Source organism: Suricata suricatta, chromosome 1 (genome assembly GCF_006229205.1).
Source record: "Suricata suricatta isolate VVHF042 chromosome 1, meerkat_22Aug2017_6uvM2_HiC, whole genome shotgun sequence".
In the NCBI taxonomy this organism is placed as follows: domain Eukaryota; kingdom Metazoa; phylum Chordata; class Mammalia; order Carnivora; family Herpestidae; genus Suricata; species Suricata suricatta.
This window is the reverse complement of record NC_043700.1, coordinates 113,069,379-113,092,130: the sequence shown is the minus strand read 5'-3', so window position 1 is coordinate 113,092,130 and position 22,752 is coordinate 113,069,379. Positions and strand designations below refer to the sequence as shown.

The following is a 22,752-nucleotide window of genomic DNA, read 5'->3' as shown; positions in this document are numbered from 1 at the left end:
AGGAAAAAGAAAATAGCTTTATAGGAGGTAGAAAAGTGGGAATAATTTATTCGTTACCATGAAACCACCCAGGAGCATAATTCCTAGACTCAAAAATTAGAATCCATGTGGGTAAACTGCGCACCGCATGATTCCATGAGTAAATGTGGATGATAGCATAAACTTAAGACAGCACTGTTTCCCCCCCAGGAAGTCTTAACCTACTTGGACTTCAAGTTTCTCCAACTATAAAATAGGATGAAAAGGGGAAGCTGCCCACAGATAATTTCCAAAGTCTTCTCAGAATTATCATCCTAGACTTCCTAAAACTTGATGACTGTTCGGCAGTTCTTTTCAGATTCAAATTGTGACTCATTGGTATGTCAGAAAATCCATTTACAAGGTCACAGTCAGCATTTTCTAAGGAGGTAAAAAATATAATAGAAACTATAAAGTGTATCACTCATAACAAGAGTATTATTTAGTGAAACTTTTGCTTCAGTTACACATTATACATACCATGTATGCAGACACTGGGCCACAATGTAACATTCACTTTTTTACGATGAATGGCAGTTAAAGAGTTTGAAAATCACTACCCTCAAAAAGGCTTTAATTGCCCACGGTACATCATTAAAGACACTCTCCTACATACAGTTAGAAAAAAATATTGCAGGGGCACCTGGGTAGCTCAGTCAGTTAGGCATTGGACTTAGGCTCAGGTCATGATCCTGCAGTTTGTGAGATTGAGCCCCGTGTCAGGCTCTGTGCTGACAGCTCAGAGCCTGGAGTCTGCTTCGGATTCTGTGTCTCCCGGCAGCCCCTCCACCCACCCCCACCCCACGCCCGTCTCTCTGCCCCTCCCCAGCTCATGCTCTGTCTCTGTCTCTCAATAATAAATAAATGTTAAAAAAATTTTTAAAGAAAGAAGAATATAGTGCAACCACAGGACTACAATAGCGTAAGACAGCTTAAAGTCTTGATCATCTGTGCAGACTTTGTGTAGAAATTTTGACTGGGCAGGTGGTCATAGATAATCAAACTCTGACTGTAGCAACTATTCAGTCTCCAGAAAGAACAAGGAGGTGGAGAGATGACAAAACTCTAGGCCTTACCTAACCAAGAAACAGACTCTTAACTATAGACAACAAACTGACGGTTGGTTACCAGAGGGGTCGGTGGGGCGATGGGTGACATAGGCGGTGGGGATTAAGGAGGGCACTGTGATGAGCACTATTGTATGCAAGGGTTGAATCACTAAACTGTAAACGTGAAACCAACAAAAGACTGTATGTTAGTTTACTGAAATTTAAAGAAAAACTTTAAAAAAAAAAAAACCCTCTAGGCCTTGCCTTATAAGAAGAATGAGGCCAGAGCACTACCAGAACCCTAGCAGCACGGCAAAACTGAATTAATCGCAGGCCTGATTTATTTAAAACAGCTATCTACCAGCAAGTAGAATGCAAATAGTTTTATGCAACCCCCTATTTGGCTTTACAAATTCAATTTCCATAATGCTTTGATTTAACAAAGTTGAACCTGAAACAAAGAAAGCAGTTGTCTAAGAAAGGGCGGTGTTTCCCAGAGCAGGGACAAACAGGATAAGAGCCCAATGCCGGAGCAGTGAGGTGACAACAGAACCGGTAGAACCGTTGAGGAAGGTCAAACATCCTCTCAAACACACCCCTTGACCTCCAAAACAAACAGTGAATAAATTATGAAAGCAGTGGGACATATAAGGGCTCATAAAACAATCCAGGATGATGAGCCTGAGTAGTACCTGTCCTAATAAAACTTCCTGAGCTTTTTTACCATCTTGCCTTACATTTACATCCTGAGCTTTTCTCCTTTGCATCTACTTGTTTCTACAGCACTGCCACTGTCGAGAGTACCAGCGGGACACTTGCTGTGGCCCTTTGAGTTCTGTGCTATCAGACAAAGGCTAATCCAACCAGCAGACACTCTAAAGTTCAGTGGGCTGACTTTTTTTCCTAAAAACATTTTCTCAATTTTTGATATAAACTCCCAAGAGACTTCTTGGCCACATTAAGGCGATCTCAAATGGGTCTTAAATAGATGAAGCACCCAAGTCAGGGAGTTGTAGAAATAAAGGGGTTTAGATGCATATCATAAACGAAATTTCAAATTACATCCAAAACCATTTAACCAAATAGTTCCATGCATTTCTTCTTCTCTTTCCCCTACTTCTTCTTCCTCACCAATTCCGATTAGACAGAAATTTTGGAGTTTGGTTTCTTCTTGTTGGTTGGTTGGTTTTGGTTTGGTTTGGGTTTTTTTGCTTCTTTTGCAGGACATATCTTTGTGGAAATGCTGATGCAGGGAGAGATAGGGCAAGATTGAATGATTAGGGCAACTTCCTCCCCCAACATTTTGTACAGTTAAAACTTGCTAATAATAAATGCCAACGAGTTAGGCAAGATTTGAAATGACACAGCGTAGACAATGACACAGACCCTGTACTTGACTGAACTTTGGCCAGACTCCTCTAACCATTGCCTCCATTCTCATAGGGCCTGCATTGTCTGATTTTAGCAAGAATCCTGCTACATCAGTTTAGCAAGAATCCTCCATCCTGGAGATCTGATCATCCTGGCCTGCCTTCAGCAAGCATCAAGCATCGTAAGTTTGTGTAACCTCCCCCCTACCCCACCCCCCACAAATCCCCTGGTGTTTCCTCTGGGTAATTTTCCATTCATTGACCCCACCCTGCTCCTTGGTTATAAATTGACACTTGCCCATGATGTATTTATTTGGAAATGAGCCCAGTTCTACACTGAGGTCTCTTCTCCCCTACTGCAATAGTTCTTAAAGCCAATCTGTTTTTATTGCTTCAGCCACTGTTGTACTATACTACAAGATAATAACCATGTGAGTGTACTACATATTGCATAAATTATTTTCTTCATTTAACAAATATTTCTAGAGCCATAAACGTCTGGGCATAATACTGATGGGGGAAGAGGAAGGTGGAGGAAGCTGAGGGCTGACAACCAACAAAGAAATAGCACAAAGATGAAGTCCTAACACCCTCCATCAAGAAACCTAACAATTGTGGCAGAAATAAATCACACGCCAATGTTCATAAAACCAGAGAAAAGCTGATAAATTCGCGAGACAGGATGATCAAGAGCTAGGAATGTTCCTGTAAGGGAGAAATGATATGCAGAGGAAACAGTGAAAGACAACTCGGAGTTAGGCCTCTGAGAGAGTAGACAGAGGATGTTGCCACAGGTATGTCTGGGGGAACATAGGAAACGAAATACATTTGGAGGGCGGTGGCCATTTGGTTTAAGACATTTTAAGTTACAATGCCTGTGAAACACCAGATAGAAATGATGAGTGAGCTTTTTCCAAGAAAGGTAGAGGCCAGAGATAAGGACCTGACTGTCTTCTGTAAGGAGATAAGAGCATAAGAGCATGGGGGGAAGGGCGGGCAGGGGGCGCAGATCAACAGGGTTCAGAAAGAAGATACAAGCTTTGGAGCTTTGGAAACACATCTATAATTTGTGCAAAAGCAGCAGAAGAAGGCAGAGAACAAGGAGCGAGATGAGCCCAAAGTGTAAGAAATCCTCTACGCCAGTAAAATGTAGTGAATGCCTGTTGTTTTTGCCTGCCTGAGACCCCCATTATCCAGGAACAGACCACCTTCTGGCCACGGGAGCCGCCTTCTACATGATGTAGTTGGGGCTGACCAGAGAACACGTGACCCAGACCCGTCCACTGGCTGATGGAGCTATTGAAAAAAATCTTTTCTGACTAGAATTGCTACAAGCCTGGGGTTCCCTTAGGCCATGTTTCCAGGATGTGAAAGAAGGTGAACTAATGCGTAGACAGACAGGTTTCCAACTCAGCTGCTAATCCTCCGGATACCGCTGTGCCTAATGCTGCTTCTGCCCCCTTGACTCTTCAGTGACCTAAGACAATGAATTCCCTTTGTGACTTAAGCTAATTAAAATTAAGGTTCTTTCACTTCCAAATGAAAGGCTCTTGACTGATCTACAAAGTAATCATTCTAAAAGACATTTTTAAAGCTAGGAAATGAATGCTACATCCAGAACCTATGTGGAAACAAAAAGATAAGCTTTTCTACTCCTTAAACCTTCTCCATTCTTGCTTTTCTCAACACAGAGGCAGTGTTCTCTACTTTGCTGTCTGGTCAAATGGCACAGATTAAATAATAAAGAACAATAGGACCATCTGACCCTGTATCCACTGTGCCAAGGCCTTCACACTACACTGAAAGTGAAATATCATTCCATTCAAAAGTCACCCCAGAGATGGCTTCAGATTCTGGTTTTCCATGAACTATGCTTCTGTGGAAGCTGAGCAGTTCACAAACCCAGTCAGGACACTGCTGGTTGTGCTGTGTTCTCACTTGTGAACGTAAATGCACCTTGTAATGCATTTGAACGATGACAATCAAAGTTAGAATGAAACATCTAGTTCAGTCAGTTTTTTAGGATGTCAGGTAACTGAGTCACACAAACTTTAAATTTCATTACCAAGCCACAAGAGAGCAAGAGGTAGAGCTGGGATTAGAATCCAAGTCTGGAGGCACCTGTGTGGCTCAGTGGGTTGAGCACCAGACTATTGATTTTGGCTCAGGTCTTGATCCAAGGGTCATGGGATAGAGCCCTACATCAGGCTCTGCACTAAACATAAAGTTTCCTTGGGATTCTCTCTCTCCCTCTCTCCCTCTGCTCCTCTTCCCAACTTGTATGCATGCACACTCCTCTTTCTCCCTCTCTAAAATAAAATTTAAAAAAAAAAAAAAAAACAAGACTCCAATTCTGAAAAAAAAAAAAACCCTGTCTACTTCTTTTTCTTTTAGAGACTTCTCTACCTTGCCCTCTGCCACACCTGTTGTTTTACAGCAAGAACTACGGCTACCTTCTGGAATTTGCCGTGTATGTAGCTAAGATCAAAACCAAACAACTCCTCCTTCCCTATCCCCCAAGTGAATGACTCATGTTCCATTCTTTGAAGAGATGTGACAGATAAGAGTCTGAATAAGAATGCATCCAAAGTCTTCATCTGTCCTGCTCTCGTCAAAGCCAATCCTACTTCACTGCCACTCATATATTCATTCACCAAACACAAATTGATCACATCTTCTCTGGGCCAGGTGCTCTGATAAATGCTGAGAACAAGACATGGCTCCATCTTCAATAAACTCACCATTCAATAGATAAAACATATAAATACAAATGAAATAGCTATGGTACAATGTGAAAAGGGGAATAGTCAAGATATGTGCAAGGTATTATGAGGGAAGAGATCTGGGAAGGCTTCCTGGACGAGATGCGTGTGCTGAATCTGAAATGCTAGGTCAAGACATTTGTTGGCTGGAGAGAGAAGATAAGAGCCCCAAGAACTTCCGCCAGGCAGAAATCACTAATGGCAGCTAAGTATATGATTAGTTGACAAATGAATTTTATAAGCAATAGTTATTATACGAGTACTGAGAAGCATGTAAAAGATATATGCTCAATATATATTTCTTTTAATTCTCACATCAATTACTAAAGTTGATTTTAGGAGAAATCTGGAATGAAGAAATGATATCTTTGGAAAGTAAGCTGTCCAAGATGAAACAACTCTTAAAGACAGAAGTCAAACCCATGTCTTTTTGCATTTTCTGACTTCTAAGCCAACACTCTTGCTGCAATACCCCTATGTTTTTTGTTGGTTGAACACTGAGAAGAACACAAAAATGAAAGATAGAACCATTTAGACCCTGATAAGGAGTATATTTGTTGCCCCTAGAGTGACTTGAGTCATAGAGTTAAATTAGTCTTACATCATTTTTGGTATTCTCCCTAAGGGGAAATCTCAAGAACAATCAAACATCAGCCAGGTTTTGTCAGCACGGTGTGAATTAAGGAGGAAAGGCAAGATGGCTGTGATTCTTTGCCCCTCAAATAGCCCTCCTACCAGTCACCCAAACAAAAATGTTGGGCAGGCACTATGACCACACTCACACAGCAGACAGTACCCCCAGCCACCTATCCATCGTTGCTACCTTGCCATGAACTAGTGTTGTAACGGGATCTCTAAATCGGGGATACCCGACTGCAAGCCATTTTAAATGCTTTGCTTCCTGTTGCTATTTCAATTCCATGTTTTTGCAGCTCAAGCAGTAGTGACCAGACTGGTTCATCCGCCTGAGCTGCCATCACATAACCTTACGACTGTGAGACCAACATGAAAGGCCATAGACTGTTAGGAATGTATTGAGAGGAAGAAAAAGTGAGGATCCAAAATAATTATTAATGGGAACGAAACCTCTGGAATCCTTGAGATCATCTTCACCACAGTACTTACGAACGCTAATACTAATAATATAACATTGTGCGTGCGCCTGGCACACAGTAGGGCTCAGTAAATACTTGTGGAATGAATGAATGAGTAAACACATACATGAACCTCTCACTTGTCTTCACAGTATTTTTCAAAGACAATTGCAAAACATTTTAAGTTCATAGTAGTAATCTAAACAAAATTATGAAAAAGCAAACAAGCACAGAAGGTGCGGAATACATTAGAGTGGCTCCAAGTGGCGACTAGCCAAAGCTCCCAAAGGAACAACTTAAATATTGAAATGTTAAAGAGGTGGTTAGAGTTGAACAACTGGGAGGCCCTTTCTGACCACAAAACATGTGAACGGTCCTTGCTCATCCTTTCAGGGGTGATTGCACAACGTCATGGAGCCAGGGATTTCGATGCTCCACACTAGCAGCAGGCATGTTCAAAGCCAGAATGATTGAAGACACCACTTCCAGATTCACTACTGATGCAATAATGGAACTACCAAGCTTTAGTCACAAGGAACGTGAGCACCACTTCGAAACCCCCTTGACATTGCTCAATGTATATGAGCTGAGTCACACTAACCAACCAACATTCTCTTGAACTTTTTCCCTCTCAATTTCCCCTCCAACATTTTCTCAATACAATTTTACCAAGATAAAAGGGACTTTTTTCTAAGGTTTGCGCAAAGAACATTCTAGCCACATGATCTCTAAGTTTAAGAGGTGGCTAATCAAGCAATCCCAACTCTGATTTCTCTATTCATTTTTCCATTTTCCCCTCAACTATTCTTACACTTCTTACTGAAGCCAATAGAGGGCTGATGCATTTCCACCCAGAATGCCCGCGTGCACACACATACACACACACACACAAACGTGTGTGTGCACACGTTCACATTCACTCACAAAACTATTCCCTAAGAAGAGACAAAAAGGGCCTTTCTTAGATATATTATTTAAAGAAAATGCCTTGTTTTATGATACATTGTTCAGGGAAATAAGATTATTATCAAACAATATGTATCGAATGACATCATTGCTATAAATAAGGTTAAATACAATCTGGAAATGTATGCTTCAAAATACAGTGTTTCTCTCTGGGTAAGGAAATTGTGGGTGATTTTTATTTTTTCCTCTCTGCTCTATATTTGCCAAAGTTTTAGACAATGTATGTGTATTTCTGTTTCAATTAGAAAAATAAAGTTAAATCATGAGAAGTTTCTTCAATCTCTTTTTCTAGGTTCCTCCAAACACAAGACAAGCTGAATTTTTTTTTTCATTTCACTAGAAAAAAAGAAATTTTAAAAGCTATGATACACATTTTAAAAGAGATAGCTGTTGACATGTCTCAGCCCTGATCCATCCACACTCAGTTTCTCAAGGCCTTCTCACCCCTAAAAGCCTGGCATGGTATCAGAGCACAGATACTCAGTCTGGACTCTTGACTTTCTGACCTTGACCTGCCTCCAGTTGGCAGGAACCCCCCTACTTTCCATCACTGGTGAGGATAGCCTTCTCCCATTTGCTGCCAGGATCAAATGGTCTCTGGGCCTTGCTGCTTACCAAGGGCCTCCCACTCAGTCCCTTCAGGACAAGGTGTAGATGATATGACTGTTCTCCAGTCAGGACTGGGGCAAATGTCACAAGGGTGAGCTCATCCTTCAAAGTCATCTCACCTCTGCATCCAAGGAATGACCTTATCCACCACAGTCCCAATATTATGAAAAATCCTTCAGGGCAGTAGTTCTCAAAGTGTGATCCAGGCACCCCTACAGATTGCCAAAACCCTTCCAGAGAATGTATAAGGTAAAACTTATTTTTATAATAATACCGAGACCATTTTCATTCTATCACGAGTGAATAATGAATATTCCAGAAGCTATGTGACATGTCACAACAGATTGAATACAGAATCATATATGAGAATGCACCTGTCCTCTACTAAGCCACCTCTTAAAGAGATTTACAAAAATGTAAAACAATGCCATTCTTCTCACTAATTTTTTGTCAAGAAAAATACAATTATGTTTCCATTAAAAATGTTAATATGGTATAGGCTGATTAATGTTATTTTTAACATATTAGGTATTTAAAATTCTTCTCAACATTAGTTTCTATAATGGTATATATCAATAGATATAAGCCACATATAGTGAAGGTCTTTGGTATTCTCAATAATTTTTAAGAGTACAAAGGAGTACAAACTTGGGTCTGGCACGTAAGACTGACAGGTAGTCCCTCAGATACCACTGAGTTGACAAGTTGGGAGCTTGTCAACTTCTAATTGATCTTACCTGATATACTTTTCATAAGATTGCTTCTATTGAAACGTTGCCATTGTTACTCTTCTACTCAAACAGGCTCCCCAAACAGAAATGAAAAACTTTCCTTCTGCCAAGAATCTAAAGTCTTAATATCGAAGAACTTCAGTTATTTGTCTCCAATCTTCCTACTGCTTTTACTACCCACCAAAAGCATACTTGAACTCTCTTTTCTAATTTTATTATTTTGTTTTATTAATATTTTTATTTATTTTTTGAGAGACAGAGAGAAAGCACGAGAGTGAGCAGAGGAGGGGCAGAGAGAGAGAGGAAGACAGAGGATCCCAAGGGCCTCTATGATGACAGCAGAGAGCCGGAAGCAGGGCTTGAACCCATGAACCATGAGATCATGATCTGAGGCCCAGGCAGACACTTAACCAACTGAGCTACCCAGGCACCTCAGACTCTTTCTTATAAATAAAAAGTTCTAGTAAGTCCTGTATTTTACCTTCACTGTGACTTTGCTTGTCCCATGACCCCTACCTAGAATTCTGATCCATTTCCTCTCAAAGTATCCAACTCCCATCTGTCCTAACATCGGCCCCACCTCCTCTGAGTAACACTGCTATGCTCACCAGCCCTCCTACGCCCATGGCATTTTTTGGTTAGCACTTACTGTGTGCTTCTTTGTATTATCATCTGTTCATGAAAACGGAGGATATCTCTTTAGTAAGCTCACATGAAGATCCATAAAGAATAGATATATTTGTTTTATATCTTCTTCAGTCTCTAATAAGGCTTTGGACCATGTAAGACACTCAATTTATAACAATCACATATTTGACAGATTAAGAAGAGGAAGGATGGATGGAAAAATTAGAAACTACTAGCATACAGTATCTGAGTATAATTCTGAGAAATACAACTCAATGACCTGAAAGTCATCACCACTCATTCACCTCTGAAGAGCCAAATTTTCCAACTGCAAGTTTCTCTGCTATGCTATGAAACTTTCCCAGAATCAGCTTAGTGTAGGCCTGATACTACAAATAAGCTACACTATTACCAACTTTTCCAACTTGCCTAAGAACTCTAACTATAAGCTATGGAGAAAATCCAAGTCTAAATGAGAAAAAAAAACAATTTTGACAAAATTCATAAATTAGAAGAAATAAAAGCTATATTATTTCCTTCTCTGACTATATACAGGTTACATTTTAACATACTATATCTTTTACAGTATTTTAAATATTTGTCTGCACCAAATAAAGGAATTGCTGGTTTACCTTGAATCAAATGAGACATTTTGGTTGATCTTAAAACTTATTTTAGTATGTTAGTATAAAATTAGGTGTTAAAAGGTTGAAGTTATTCATTCATTCAATTAATATTTTCTGAACACCTACTAAATGCCAGATACTATGCTAGTTATAGAAAGAGAGAAATTGGCTGAAATGAGTCCAATCCCTAAACTCTGAGGTTTTAGGTTTGGATCCAGCACATGGATGACAGTAGGAGACACTTGGCTTTTTGGAAAATCAACCAGCCCTTCTGTGGGATGATATTCTTCAGCACGAGGAACAGAAGTGGAAAGAGCACAGGTTCTGAAGTCCAGTCACCCTAGAATAGAACCCTCACTCTGCCACTTCTGAGCTCTGACTCTGAGTGCTGTATTTAACCAGCTAAGACCGGCTTTCCTCATGGGAATACCTAGAACTCTTTTCCTGTGAGATTAGGAGGTTAATGGGATGACGTAGAAGGAAGTACCAAGCACAGTGCCCGGCACATGATAAGTACTCCATAAATGTCAGCCTCATTCCTATTAGGACAGAATCTACTTCCTCTCCTAAAAGGAAGGCCCTACCCAGAATATTTCTTTAACTGGCATTCATCCCAAAATTCAGAGCTGAGGCAATGTGTAGCTTTTCTTACTAAGGTGTGTGGGCCAAGTAAGCACAGCCTATCCCTAAGTTCAAGGATCCCTGCTCCTCAAGAAAACTGTAGAGCATCATGATTTTATATATAAACTCAATTACCTGGTATCATCGTAGCATCCCTTAACAAAAGAGGCTGTGGTTTTCTAACACATGTGCTCAATATTCGCATAAAGCCGGATCTGTGACAAACTCAGAATCAGCCTCCTGATGTGACCATTCCCTTTCATATGAAGTTCGAGCTCACTTTCATGTCAAACTTATCCCAGGGAGACCAAAGTAGCCCCTGTTCTCTTGCCTGCCTTCCAACTAACAAAGCCGGCTAGGCGTGAAGGACCCTGGATTCTGTCGGCTTATAAAACCCATACAGAGATCCAGAGGTAAATCTACACTTAAAACCACAATTAGATCAATTTCTAGAAATATACTATGGACTCCCAACCATTCACATTTCAGTAGTGATGTCAATGTTGGATGAAAACAATAGAACACAGCAAACTTCTAAATATAGCCTCAGCAGGACTCTAGAGCAGAGGAAACGTTCATAACTTCAATGCATACTGGAATACTCAATATAATTTCATTAGTCTATACACCAAAGGCTTAACATTTTTAGGAATTTATCACTAGTGTTTTATCAAAGGGAAGCAGAGGCAAAAGGTAAAAGATTTTCTCAAGGTAAGAGCTGTCATGAAAACACACTGAAACCAAAGTCAGCCGACTGACATATTTCTCACTGAGCTTTTAGGACTGACATATTTCTCATTGAACTTTTCATCTCATTAACCTTATTGTCTTTTTACAGCAGTGCTCTCCTCTGTAAGTTGACTGACCCTAGGGTGCTCAGGCCTCCAGTGAAAGACAATTTTGTTAAGAACACTATAGCTATATCAAGTAACAGCATTGAGCATATGTTTGAGCCAAGCATTATGCTAAGTGTTTTACATGTATTTCCTTATTTGTTATTTATTATTTGAAGTAATATAGGTAATGGGAAAAAAAATTCAGTTAATACATGTAATGCACTGAAGATAGAAGTATCTAAAATATAGTGATGGCTCAGTAAATGTTATTATTGTTTTTTATATTTTAGTTCAAACAACCATCCTATGAGCAAAGTTCTTTTTTTCAGTTCACAGATGTAAAAACTAAGGATTAAGGAGGTTAGAGACTTGCCTGTGATTCCCCAGGTAATAAGTGACAAGTTGGAATTTCAGCCCAGGTCTGTTTGATTCCAGAGGCCAAACTGTTAAACATTATGTTGTATTCTCTACTATAGTTAGAGATCTTAGAAGCTCACCAAAAAAATCGATGAGCTCTGGATTACTTTTGAGCTAGGTTCATAGAACTAAAGCCTGAAAGGCCTTATCAATGCACCCTGGTTTTGTTCTCTAGCCATTCAGTTAGTTATTTAAAAAGTCGAGGTACTAAATATTTGGACTTGGAAGGCATAATACTACTTTTCAGGTTAACATCTTTGATCTAGATTCACAGATTTTTGTTGTTATTCTCCTTAAATTCCAGGCCAAGAAAAACAACAGAGGATCTTTGAAAGAAGACAGAAACCAACTGACACAAGGCTCCATTCTGGAGATTTTCTACGCTCCCAAATCCCTCCATCACAGTGACAGTTTCATTTCTTTATAAAATAAATCTCAAGAATCAGCAAATCCATTTGGGCTCTGAAACAGACAAGTGGGAGTAGTCTGAGAATAAATTAATTCGTTTTAATTACAACCCGGAACCTACTGTTATCTAAAGTTGGGAATGGAAAGACTCTCTGAAAACTGTAGTTTCTTCGGTGTCTAGAGTTCAGTAACATTCTTTATTTTTAAATAAATTGCATTGTAAATGACCCTAAATTAACTGTTTACCCTTAGCAATATGGATAGTCCCTTGAGGAAAGTCCACCCTGAATGTAAGTAACTTGCAAACCCTTATTAACAACCATATTAAGTTGCCTTTATATGAGGTTGCTTCTCTTTCCCTGAGGAATAGCAATCCATCTCAATTTCAGGCCTTATTTACCACTCTTATTTATATTCCTACATTTCTCCCCAACCTCTAATACCACCAAAAGAAACTGACGACATAGAGGATTCAAATGTACATGAAATTTAATCTACATTAAATTAAAAACCCTTAAGTTTAAAAAACTTAAAACAGATATATTTGAAAAACAATGGGTTTTTCATTTTTTTAATGTTTATTTATTTTTGAGAGAGAGACAGGGTGTGAGTGGAGGAGGGGCAGAGAGAGGGAGACACAGAATCCAAAACAGGCTCCAGGCTCTGAGCTGTCAGCACGGAGCCCATTGTTGGACTCAAATCCATGAACCACAAGATCATGACCTGAGCCAAAGTCAGACGTTTAACTGCCTAAGCCACCCAGGTGTCCTGGCCATGGGTTTTTAGGACAGGGAAGTGAAGTCCCTGCACCTTGGCATATTCCAAGATGGATATGATCAGGAAACAGGAATATGGCATGAATCCTGGGAAGCATATAAACTGCAAATCTCCCCACCCAGCTACTCTACCGTGAACATCCTTAGGGAGGAATAAAGATCTGTCCCCATTAAGGGAAAACGTTCACCTCTGCCCTCTCCCGCTAACCACACCACTGACCTGCCTACGCTCAGAATTAATCATTCTGCTCGCCTACTCCCCCCTCATTGCTTCAACTCCTTCCCAGCACCTTGGCACTTTCTGCGTGCTGTGCAGCCAGCAAAGCAGTTGCTGCACAGGCACGTAAAGGAGGACAGACACTCTCAACTGCCAGAAGAGAGAGTGAATTCATTGTCAGAATCCTTCTGGAGTAAAAGTGAGAACAGCACTGACAGTTTTAACATGAGGCATAGGTGTTTCTCTCCTACCTGAAGTCTATCCCTGCAGGAAAACACAAGTTGATTAATATGCTTTCAGAAGGAAAGACTTAAAACTCAGCATTAGGAAAACTATTGCTGCCAAAATATTTTCTCCAAGAAAAGTTCATCATATAGGAAAGAATCAAGGAAAATTTCATTCTGTAAAAGAATTCATGTTGCCCCCAGGAAAGTCCATCCTGAAATTAATAGGACAGACACATTTGATACCAGAAGATGTTCAATCAACAAATATTTTAAAAACTGAACCAGATATGCAAAATTATCCAAAAGGAGAATTGACTAATTTTTAACTCCTCCCTGAAAATTTCCCAAAATGATCCTTCACCCTTTGAAACTAGTAGCACATTGGCTACCTGGGTGGCTCAGTAGGTTAAGTGTCCAGCTTTGGCTCAGGTCATGATCTCACAGTTCATGGGTTCGAGCCCCATGTTGGGCTCTGTGCTGACAGCTCAGAGCCTGGAGCCTGCATTGGATTCTGTCTCTCCCTCTTGCTCTCTGCCCCTCCCCCACTCAACACTTTATCTCTCTCTCAAAAATGAATAAATGTTAAAAAAAAATTTTTTTAATAAAATAAACTAGTAGCACATGCTGGGGCCCCTGCGGGGCTCAGTCAGTTAAACATCCAGCTCTTGATTTCAGTTTAGGTTATGATCTCACATATTGGGATTGAGCCCTGCATCAGGCTCCACGCAGGGCAAGGAGCCTGCTTACGATTCCCTCTCACCTCTTTCTGCCCCTCCCCCACCATGCTCTCCCTGTCTCCCTGTTTCTGTCTCTCTCTCTGTCTCTCTCTCTCTCCCCTCTCTCTCTCAAAAATTAAAAATAAAAAAATAAACTAATAGCACATGCTATCACCAGTGCTTCTATGACAGTCAATCACAGACAGCCTAGTGATATCTCTCACTATATTTGCCATAATGATTACTTAACTATGCAGCTTGCCTTGCGTACCTTTCATGTCTTATTTCTTATTTAGATTATAAGTTTTGTGAGGAAAGGACCCATTATCACCACTGTCATTTCTATAGTCTCGGCACAGTTCCCTTCAAGTGACTAAGCAATGGCTGAGCTGATAAGTGATCAATCATGAGTAACTTCTTCAGTTTAAAATCTGAGGTGATAGTTGCCCAGGATAGAGAGTGTGATTTTCAAGACCATAATTCAAAAAGTCCACTATTGCAGTGTTGAAGATTGCCTGACGTTCTACCACTCACTGTATGAGAGGGGTGAGTTACCTAATCTTTGTACACCACATTCTTCTCATGTGGAAAACGAAGATAATAATGGTGCCATTATTATATGGTTGTTGTGAGTATGAAATGTGATAGTACAAATAAACTGGTTAAGAGTCATAGCAAATAGTACAATTCCTAGACGCAATTATTTATATTACGTGCAAAATGGTTCATGTGTCTCTTAGAGTAGTTAAATATGGAAAGAATGAAGGGCATTTTCCTGGACAGATCCCAATCCATCCTGGTAAAGAGGCAAACTAAATTCTTGACATCGTAGTCAAATGAATTACAAGTGTCCTTCATTTTCCCAAAACCTCTTGGAAACAATGATTTAATTGTACACCTTCAACTTAAATGACAGTGATGTATTAGATCAGAATAGGTACATTGTCCTAAAGGAAAAGCAACCAGAAGAAAATGCAACCTCGCCCTCTGTCCCGCCCTTCATTTCTCACCTGAACAAGCAGGCTGGAAGGCATTCCTAGAAGATTTACCCCAGCCATTTCTCAGAACACAAACGTCAAAAGAACAGATGCTCTTTCTCTCCTCTGACCATGTCAGTGGTTCCCACAACCTCCCTCATCTAACCTACAATTACCACCACCCCAGGAAAAAGCACAATAGAGAACAACAAACTATGCATACAATACATATGTCATGAACACACACACACACACACACACACACACACACATACACACACACCCCTTCTGTTTGCTACACACTGCTAGCCTGGACCTCCAAAATAAAAAGCCTACAGTTAACTCACTGTTTCTCTCTCTGGCATTATTAGGCCAGAAACTAAGAAAGGGAAAGATTTAACGATAGTTAAGTGACACAGCAGGCAGAAGACTGAAGTAGAAGATGTTTATTTGGGGGCACTTTTTAGCCTGCTCATCTGCAAGAGGTAGAGCCTTTCAGCTCCCTCCTGCCCCCAGACTCACGCAATCCTGACATCTGCCACAAACCATCACAGTCTCCTTCATTCTGTCTTGACCCAACCCAACACATTCCACACTCTCACGCAGAAGAATTTTCTGAAAACACAAGGCTGATCCTATTCCACTTTCGTTCGCAATTCATTATTTAGACATATCTGCTATGGTGCATTGTAGTTATGTGTGCGTATGTCATACTTCTCTCCGTAAACTGTAACATCATGAGAAAGCCCAAACTATTTTACCCACATTAAACAATCTGCACTCATTGATTCAAAAAATATATAATAAATACATGTTATGTGCCAGACACTACACTAGCCGCTAGAGATGAGTCAGGTCACTCCCTTCAATTTGTTTACAATCAGGTGTGTATTGTAATGCATGAAGTTATTTACATATTATAACAGCCACATGTAATATATTGTGATTGCATAGGCACCAATCAACACAGGAGCACATAGAAAGGTTCCTACTAAACTCTTGAGCAGATCAAGAAAAGCTTCTCCGAAGAAGTAATGTCTAAACTGATACCTGAAGGAAGCATCAGCAGATATACAGGGAGAATGAGGAACTAAGGGAAACCCATTAAAATGAGAATAGTGGCAAAGGACAAGGTTTGAGAAATATACAGGGACCAGATCATAAAAGGGCTTAAGCCATATTAAAGTGTTTGAAGTTTATCTTGAAGCAATTTAATTGCTTTAGTAAGATGAGTGATATGATCAGACTTCTACTTTAAAAATGACAACTCTATTTAGAGTACTCATTCCAAATATCTGTTAAACACACGAAGAGTTAAATTTAATTAGCATAACAAAAACTATTTCAGGATTTCAAAAAGAGAGAAATCAGTGCATCAGTGCTGGTGGTGATGCCCAAGAAAGGTTTTATGGAGGAGTTCAGCTGGGCTTTTAATAATGTATGATTTGGGGGGCACCTGGGTGGCTCAGCTGGTTAATCATCTGACTTCAGCTCAGGTCATGACCTCAAGATTCATGGGTTCGAGCCCTATATCGGGCTGTGTGCTGAAAGCTCAGAGCCTGGAGCCTGCTTTGAATTCCGTGTCTCCCTCTCTCTGACACTCCCCTGCTGTTCGTTCTCTCTTTCTCTCTCTCTCTCTCTCTCTCTCTCTCTCTCTCAAAAATAAATAAATATATATTTTTTTAAAAAAAGAATGTACAATTTTGATAGGGTAATTCAAGGAAAAGGACTTTCCAGTTGGAAACAGGCAGGTAAAAGAAAGATAATTAGCTAGGAAGTGGCTGTGCAAAAGTTTCAGGTGAATTCCCAGAACAGTGAATAGTTTTGTTAAGTGAGTGCGAGGTCTGAAGAGAAAGGATGACAACCTAGAGGTACAAGGCATTGAATGCCAGGTTCAAGATTTAAACTTCACCAGTAAAAACACGGCTCATGGCTAAATTTTGAAAGGAGAGATGCATACTTCAAATGTTACATTAGGAAAATTAAATATGAATTGGAAGAGGTTTAAAAACAAGGTTCAGGGGGGCACCTGCGTGATTTGCTGTTAAGCTTCTGACTCTTGATTTCAGTTCAGGTCATGATCTCTCAGTTTGCAGGATCTAGCCCCCACTAGGAGTGGAACCTGCTTAGGATTCTCTCTCCCTCACTCTCTGCCTCTCCCCTGCTTGCATGCTCAAGCACACACACTCTCAAAATTAAATAAACATCTAAAATGAAAAAACAAGAGGCTTCTAAATGGCTCAGTCTGTTAAGCATCTGACTTCCGCTCTGGTTACGATCTCATGTATCATGAGTTCAAGCCCCATGTTGGGCTCTGTGCTGACAGCTCAGAGCCTGGAGCTGCTTCAGATTCTGTGTCACCCTCTTTCTCTGCCCCTCCCCTGCTCATACTCTGTCCCTCTCTCTCTCTCTCTCTCTCTCTCTCTCTCTCTCTCTCTCTCTTCCTCAAAATAAATAAAACGTTAAAAAATAATTTTTTTAAATACAAAAACAAAACAGGTTTGGGCAACCAGGTGTAAGAATGTGAAAGGGAAAATAAAAGTGGGAGTTTTCTTTGAGGAATAAAAAAGTTAAGAGAGAGAAGTAAAAGCATAAGGTAGAGTGATGGATGACACAAAGTTCACCTCTCATGCCAAAGTCCCACACCCATTCCCACGTCTCCAACACCCCTACTATCCCTCCCTGGGTGACAGATTTATCTGAAAAAAGACATTTCCTGAAGCTTAGTGTTATCATTTGAAGGATGAGAGTCTTCCTTTTTATCAAGCTGTTTAACCAGTATCTACACCTAGGAACTAGGAGGTGAGGTATTTTGAAGAGAACATTAAAAGAAAAGAACATTTAGAGAATGAGAGAGGAACACTGAAACAAACAAAGAGTCCCACTACGGCCATTCTTAAATCCCTTAAATCAAATCACCCAGGATATTCATTCAGTTGGTGTCCCTGCTTTTTTGGAGGGAGGGGATTAGTTTTTGTTTTTGTTTTTGAGAGAGAGATTGAGAGAGTGCAAATGGAGAGGGAGAGAGACAGAGACAGAGAGAGAGACAGAAAGAGAGAGAGACTCCCCAAGCAGGCTCCACACCCTGCATGGAGCCAGATGTGGGGCTGGATCTCACCAACCATGAGATCAAGACCTGAGCCGAAATCGAGTCAGACACCTGACCAACTGAGCCACCCAGACACCCCTTGGGGTGCCCCTGTTTATTATAGGAACTTCCCAAGATAGAGCAGACTTACACCAAGTCATGGGGCCCCAGAGACTTATGTAAGTCAAAGAGGTCTCTCATTGTTTGGATTGCCTCTTCTACCTGCTTATTGTACCCTCCGTAATCATAAGAAGCAGAAGGAGATACTCAAATATTCTATTGTCTCCAGTTTAAACTCAGATCACTTTGGTCTCCCAAAGCAACAATTTAATTTAATAGTACTTAGGGATGCTGAAAAAAATGTTAGAAAACCTTCCAAAATAATCTAACAAACCTCCAGGGTACGTAGAGTAGTCTATTACTTGAGAAAAGCCGACCTAAGAAACATCACAGTGTTCATCCAAAGAGCAATGTCATTTGTAAATAAATCTCTTAGAAGATTGAATAAATCCCTGGCTCATCAAAATAAATTCTATTTCTCAGCCTTTTTCAGTCAGAAAGTCAAGCGTCTCACAATAGGCCCATGTATTATTTATTCTACTTCATTGTAGGTGAGGAAACTGAAGAAGCATTCTGTAAGATGGAGATATTAATGGCTCTAAACTTGGTTCCAAACTGGATGGTTCCTGCTGGAATGGATATGAATGCCAGCAAACTAACAGATTCTCAGGAATGGCATTTCATCTATCACCATTTAACAGATAACTATTGTTTTCTTTAGGACTTGTTAGAACATCAAGCTGATGTGTGTCAGTCCTGATTACCTGATAAACTTTCCTCAGTTTCCCTTGTTTCCAAATCCAAAGTAATTATGGATTTCTTCACGTCTCTTTTTGATGCCCACAAAGGCCATAATGAAGGTAGTTAAATATGCAAATATGAGAACAAGAAACAAGATGTCGATGTACATATAATTTACTCATTGAGACATCCAACTTACTCATAAACTGGGAATCATACTGCTAATAAAGTTAACTGATTTTCCTAAATAATTTAGCATGTTTTCCAGTGTCTTTGCTAACAAATGGCTCAGGAGTCTTTGGTCACTTTATAATTCATCTACACCTCCAGACTCTACAAGATACGGAGATAATTTAAGTCAAAACAATGTGTGGGCCACAGATATGCAGTTACAAGTGAAATTCCCCAAGCTTCTTTCCAAGCATATGAACGCTCCGACTCCTACCTAGAAATACTTTAGTCAGCAGCTCCCCTTAATTGAAAAGAGACTGCAACTAGACAAAAAATCCTTCAGAAGGTGTTTGCTTTATTTTCTGAAATACCTATATACTGTGAGGGCATTTCTATTTTCCAACACGTAAATTCTCAAACATTAAACCAAATGTAATATCACGCCAGAAATGGAAATATATATAGTTTACTAAAGAGCATACGTAAACGGACCACAAAACCGTATCAGATTGAAGGCAGGTGGTCCTCTGATCCCTATAGCATTAGAAAGTTCTACTTCTTGAATATTGTTTATTTTAATTGAGGTAAGATAGTTCTAATAAAAAAGAATGCCAACCTCTCTGTAGTGTCATTAACAAGGATTTTACTTGATTATAGTTTCCCTATCTGACATCTGAGATTAGATAGGCTAGAAAATGTTAAATCCCCAAGAGTGGAGAATACATAGTATGCAGTATTTCCCAAACACCTCAGAACACAAAACCTTTCTGTAACGCAAACTAACATTGCCCATAAGTGACAAATACTATGCAAAATACTGCACGCTGCTATTCATCCTGAGAGGGCACTGGAATAAGAGCAGAAGAGGGGGTGGTGGCGGGAATCAAGGCTCAACTTGAGTTAACTGAATTTTTAGAAGTGATGAGGAGTTTGGGGGAGGATGCTAAAAGCACACTTTGCCTACCTCACAGTTTTAAGAAATAATCATAGAATATTTATCATGGAAGCGACTGGAAATCTACAACAGCATCCTTTTTGAAACTTACTAATAGAGCTGGCCGTAAAATACTCCTAGATAGCTCATATCTGTCCTTAAATCCAAGACATTACCAAATGCCCAGCTAATACGTGTATATGTACTGAGAAATATATGTTTTTTTTTTTAATTTTGAATGAAAATCAGAAACACTTGACCTAACAAATGACTAAAAACTAAAACTCTAAATCCAATTCCGGCACCAACCGGGTACGTGATCTTGGTCAAGCCCTCATTGGTTTCCCTATCTCTGTACAGTAAATAGACCCTTCATGAAACCTGCATAGGAAGGACAACTACATTATACCGTCAGCAGTTCTTACCCACCAAGCAACTGTTAATGAGGGTGCCAGGTGAGCCACTATCTTTGCTGGGAAGATTTAAGTACGCTGTTCCGATCTAAAAAGCATATCATAAAAGTGCTTCCCGCCCTCAACAACTTCATAAGCTTTTCTATAAAATTGTATAACCACAAGCGTCTGACCTCGCCGCTCATCAGGTGTAAAACTGCAATTTCTGGCTTCCTCGACGCCACCAGCCCTTTAACCCTGGTTAAAGAAGTCCGGTGGGGTGAAAGCTAAGTGCCGCCAATCAGATAGTCCCACACTTGAAAAATGCCACGAAATTCTTCCTCCCTCACTTTTCTCAAATAAATAGCGTTCCGATACAAGTGGGCGTCCCCGGGTGTGCGCGGACACTGGAGGGGCCGGGGGCCCCGCCGTACCTGGTTGAAGTGCAGCTGCCCGGGCTCCGCGACACCTTCCGCGGGGGCGGCTCCCAGCTGCTCCAGCAGGCGCGCGAGCTGCGCCGCCGACAGGCTCCGATTCGCGCCGAACAGGCTCAGTATATCCTCGCTGAAGGCGAGCCCGGGCCCCGCAGCCGTCCCGCCGATGCCCGCGGCCGCCAGCAGCAGGAGCCCAGCCACCGCCTGGCCCGGGGCCATCCCGGCCGGGGCTGCCTTTCGAGGGCCTGAAACGGGCTGGAGCGCACGGGGACGCTCTGGGCGCACCTGCGCTGGTGCACAGGTGCCCGCGTGCGGGTCAGTTGTCTGCGCGGGTCGGAGTCAGCCGTGGCGCGGGAGCCCCTCGTCCTCCGCCGCCTTCGGAAGAGCAGCAGCCCGCGACCTGCGGGGCATTGAAGTGGCGGTGCAGCCGGGGGGCGGGGAGCGGTAGGCACAGCCGGCCCCCCGGCCTCCTGGAGAGCCTAAGATAAAGAGGACAAAGGGGGACAGAGATAAAGGCCAGCAGGCCACTGCCGGCCAGCCCCGGGAGCACTGCGTTGCCCGAGCCCTCGAACGCCCGGCCGGGCAAGGGGCCAACTGCCCCGGAGCAGGGTTTGCAAATGTCCCAGGATTTGCATAGTGTGGTGACACGCTCCTCCCGGATATAAAGCCCCAAACCAAGCAATTTCTTAGGAAGAACTAAAACCACTCTCACTGTAGAGTAGAACCCCACCTCCTCTTCCTGTCTTGCTGCTAAATTCCTGCAGAGCAAACTTAGAAAGGGTGAGACTGGCAGTCCCCCAAGGAGCTGCAGGAAATCGAAGTCCTGGGATTTGCGTCTAAACGGGACCCTCCCTCTCCCAGATCTCTTCTCTGGGCTTGGCAAACTAGCCTACTAACCTCTCACTTCGCCTGTCTTTTTCTGTCTCTGAGTCTCTCTGTGTGTGTCCACGTGAGTCTCAGTCTCTTTCCTTCTCTCTTTCTCTCTCCCTCCCTCCCTCAACACTATCTCTGGCTAGTCAGCTCTGAAACTCCGAGATCGGCCCAGCGCCCTTTACAGATAAGAGGCGGGCTCTGTCCCCTCCTCTCTAGCACGTGGTGACCTACACACACTCCCCCTGCCTGAACTCCCGAGCTCGTCCACGCCGGGGCGCAGGGCCACTGGCCTTTCCTTTTCGCAGGCATCATGCATTCCTGGTCCGACCCGGCTCCGCACCCGCGCCCAGGGGGTTACCTGAATGCCACGTCCCTGTCGGCGTCCCCCGCCTCCTTTCTGGTCTCGGTGATCTCTTTGTTACCTTGATGAAACCAGCTTCCTGGAATAGAGTCAGGAGCCCCATGCATTGTCTCAGAGGTTAGCAGGAATTGCTTTTTTGTCTTACTTCGTAAACTCCCGAGGAAAAAAGGAAACCAACTCTCCAGCGTGGTGGCGGCCTAACTGAGCTTGCACTGCCCAAGCCGGCCCTTCCTGACGCCGCACAGGATATCCGCAGATCAAAATGAATGTTTGTTTGTTCAAATGAGGGTTCAAGAAAAGCTGACTTAGGTGTGAGGTCAACAAGTTTGTGCAAAGTGAAGGCGGTGTTTGGGGACAAAGGTTGTGTCTGGTGGATATAATTGTCCAGAAATAAAGTAAACCTTGATTCCCTGCTACATGGCTAAGTACAATAGGAAGAATTCAAAGTGTTCTTGCCTCCCATGGAGAGAGTGTACAGCCTCCTAAAACAGATTTTTAAGAAACCCTCAGGACAGAAAAAGGCAAGGAGATGGGGGAGAGGACAAAATCTCTCCCATGAGAAACTTAGATGTGAATGCAAAAACTAGAGACCGAGAGAGAAAATTCCAGAAGGATGAGAATTTGGGTGGACATAACTGAAGAGCTATCATA

The 22,752-nt window shown here is 41.6% G+C and overlaps 1 protein-coding gene across 1 annotated transcript in view; it reads right to left on the bottom strand.

Annotated features, from left to right (window-relative positions):
* Positions 1-21,806, bottom strand: part of SLC39A8 (solute carrier family 39 member 8) — a 76,055-nt gene extending 54,249 nt beyond the window's left edge. The window contains exons 1-2 of the mRNA XM_029942638.1: positions 21,765-21,806; positions 20,868-21,346 (exon numbers count right to left, since the gene is read on the bottom strand). Coding sequence (XP_029798498.1) covers positions 20,868-21,086 — 219 coding nt within the window. The 5' untranslated portion in view covers positions 21,087-21,346; positions 21,765-21,806. The remainder of the gene's footprint in view (positions 1-20,867; positions 21,347-21,764) is intronic.
* Positions 21,807-22,752: the final 946 nt, after the last annotated feature.